The sequence below is a fragment of the Miscanthus floridulus genome, chromosome 16, assembly GCF_019320115.1.
Source record: "Miscanthus floridulus cultivar M001 chromosome 16, ASM1932011v1, whole genome shotgun sequence".
Taxonomy (NCBI): Eukaryota; Viridiplantae; Streptophyta; class Magnoliopsida; order Poales; family Poaceae; genus Miscanthus; species Miscanthus floridulus.
In genome coordinates this window covers 67,128,614-67,130,163 of record NC_089595.1, presented here as the reverse complement: position 1 = coordinate 67,130,163, position 1,550 = coordinate 67,128,614, and the positions used below count along the sequence as shown (strand labels likewise).

Sequence of the window (1,550 nt, the reverse complement as noted above, 5' to 3'; positions counted from 1 at the left end):
TCCACGGCGCAGTGCTGAGCGATCCATCACCAAATAGGCAAATACCATTTGGATTTGATACCGTCCGCTGCCTGTGGGCACTGCACTGCATACGTACGGAGTACTCATCAGCAGAATAATAATGTTCTTCTTCATCCCTTGAATCACATGACGCTCTTTATAAATCCTCGATCCTCTGCAGCTAGCTAGCAGCAGCAACAGCCACACTCCAACCTCCCCCTCCTCTTTCTCTGGCTGAAGAACGCACGCGTACGGCATTGTTGTTTATATTAGGATCAACCTCAACTAACCTACGAGTAGTGATCGTCCTCCTAAATCCTTATGGACGTCAACGGCAAGAAACCGCGCGGCGGAAACAAGGCTGCACGGCCCGCGCCAGCCATCGATGCCACGCAGCAGCAGCAGCAGGCGGCGCGGGCTGCCCTGGAGACGCCGGCGTTATCCGACGACGACGCCGCCGCGGCCCAGCAGGTCGATGATGGTCATCCCGTAGCGTCAGTGGACGAGAGCCGCGGTGGGGGCGGCGCCGAGGAGGAGGAGGACAATCCCGACGACGACGAGCAGGTGGAGATGTTCTACGCGCTGCTGGCCAACATACGGGCAATGAGGGGCCTGGCGCCGCACAACATGGCTTCCTCCTCCTCCTGCGGCGGCCGCGGCGACACCGACGACACCGACACAGACACCGCCGGCGCCGGGGACTCTACGAGGAACAAGCGGCTGCGGCGGAGCGCGGAGCCGCCGTGGAGGCCGGTGTTCAGGATGGAGGACTTCGAGGAGCCGCCTCCTCCAACGGCGGCGTCGTGCAAGATGAGTACGAAGCGGACGAGGGGCGCGGGCCACGATGACCACTGCGGGCACGGCGACAGCAGCGGAGGATCAGCGCGTCCGCCAGTCGCCGTCGTCGCGTCGTCGTCGTCGTCGATGCCGCACGCGGTGGTACGCTTCCAACAGTCCGACAGCAGCAGGAGCTGCAGCAGAGATTGACCGTTCTTCCGTCCGGTTCCGGTGTCCGAGCTTTCTATTTTTTTTTTCTTTCTTTCTTGCCGGTGCTGCGTGTTGTACAAAACATGGGCACAGTCGCAGTCGTCGCACCAATCACAGCTCAGCTGGTGTGTGAAAAACCAAGCGAAATTGGGAGGTGCTTTCGTTCTCATCTTTTGGTTGCTGGTACAGGATCCGTTCGTTTTGAGGAATTCTGAAAAAATCTAAAAAAATCTGGATGAATTTGGAGAAATTTATCAGAGTAAAACACGGTTCTAGATAAAAAAAAAAAACGAATCAAGGCGAACGGGGCTACTGTGCCGTGCTAGTCTCGTCGGCCAAGTGAAGGCAAGCCACCGACACGGCGACTCAGGAGCCGTGACCACGCAGAGGCACCGGTAACCATGTCGGTGGGGTTCACGGCCGGTGCAGCACAATAATAATTTCTTCATGTCATGTGTCATGTGTCATGTGTCATGTGCGTCATCTTTTCAGTTGTTCCGCGCTAGAAAATAAACTTCGAATCTGTCACGAGAAAAGCCATAGTACTCACTTGTTCTCATCCT

General features: G+C 56.7%; 1 protein-coding gene across 1 annotated transcript; it reads left to right on the top strand.

Moving 5' to 3' along the window:
- Positions 1-213: 213 nt before the first annotated feature.
- LOC136510147 (uncharacterized) lies at positions 214-1,085 on the top strand. Its single transcript, XM_066504704.1, has one exon. It carries the CDS (start codon positions 322-324, stop codon positions 985-987), a length of 666 nt encoding a protein of 221 aa, XP_066360801.1. The 5' UTR covers positions 214-321; the 3' UTR covers positions 988-1,085.
- Positions 1,086-1,550: the final 465 nt, after the last annotated feature.

Bases quoted from the DNA above. Each gene is read 5' to 3' on its own strand.
- LOC136510147 (XM_066504704.1), top strand. From the start codon at position 322: ATGGACGTCAACGGCAAGAAACCGCGCGGCGGAAACAAGGCTGCACGG.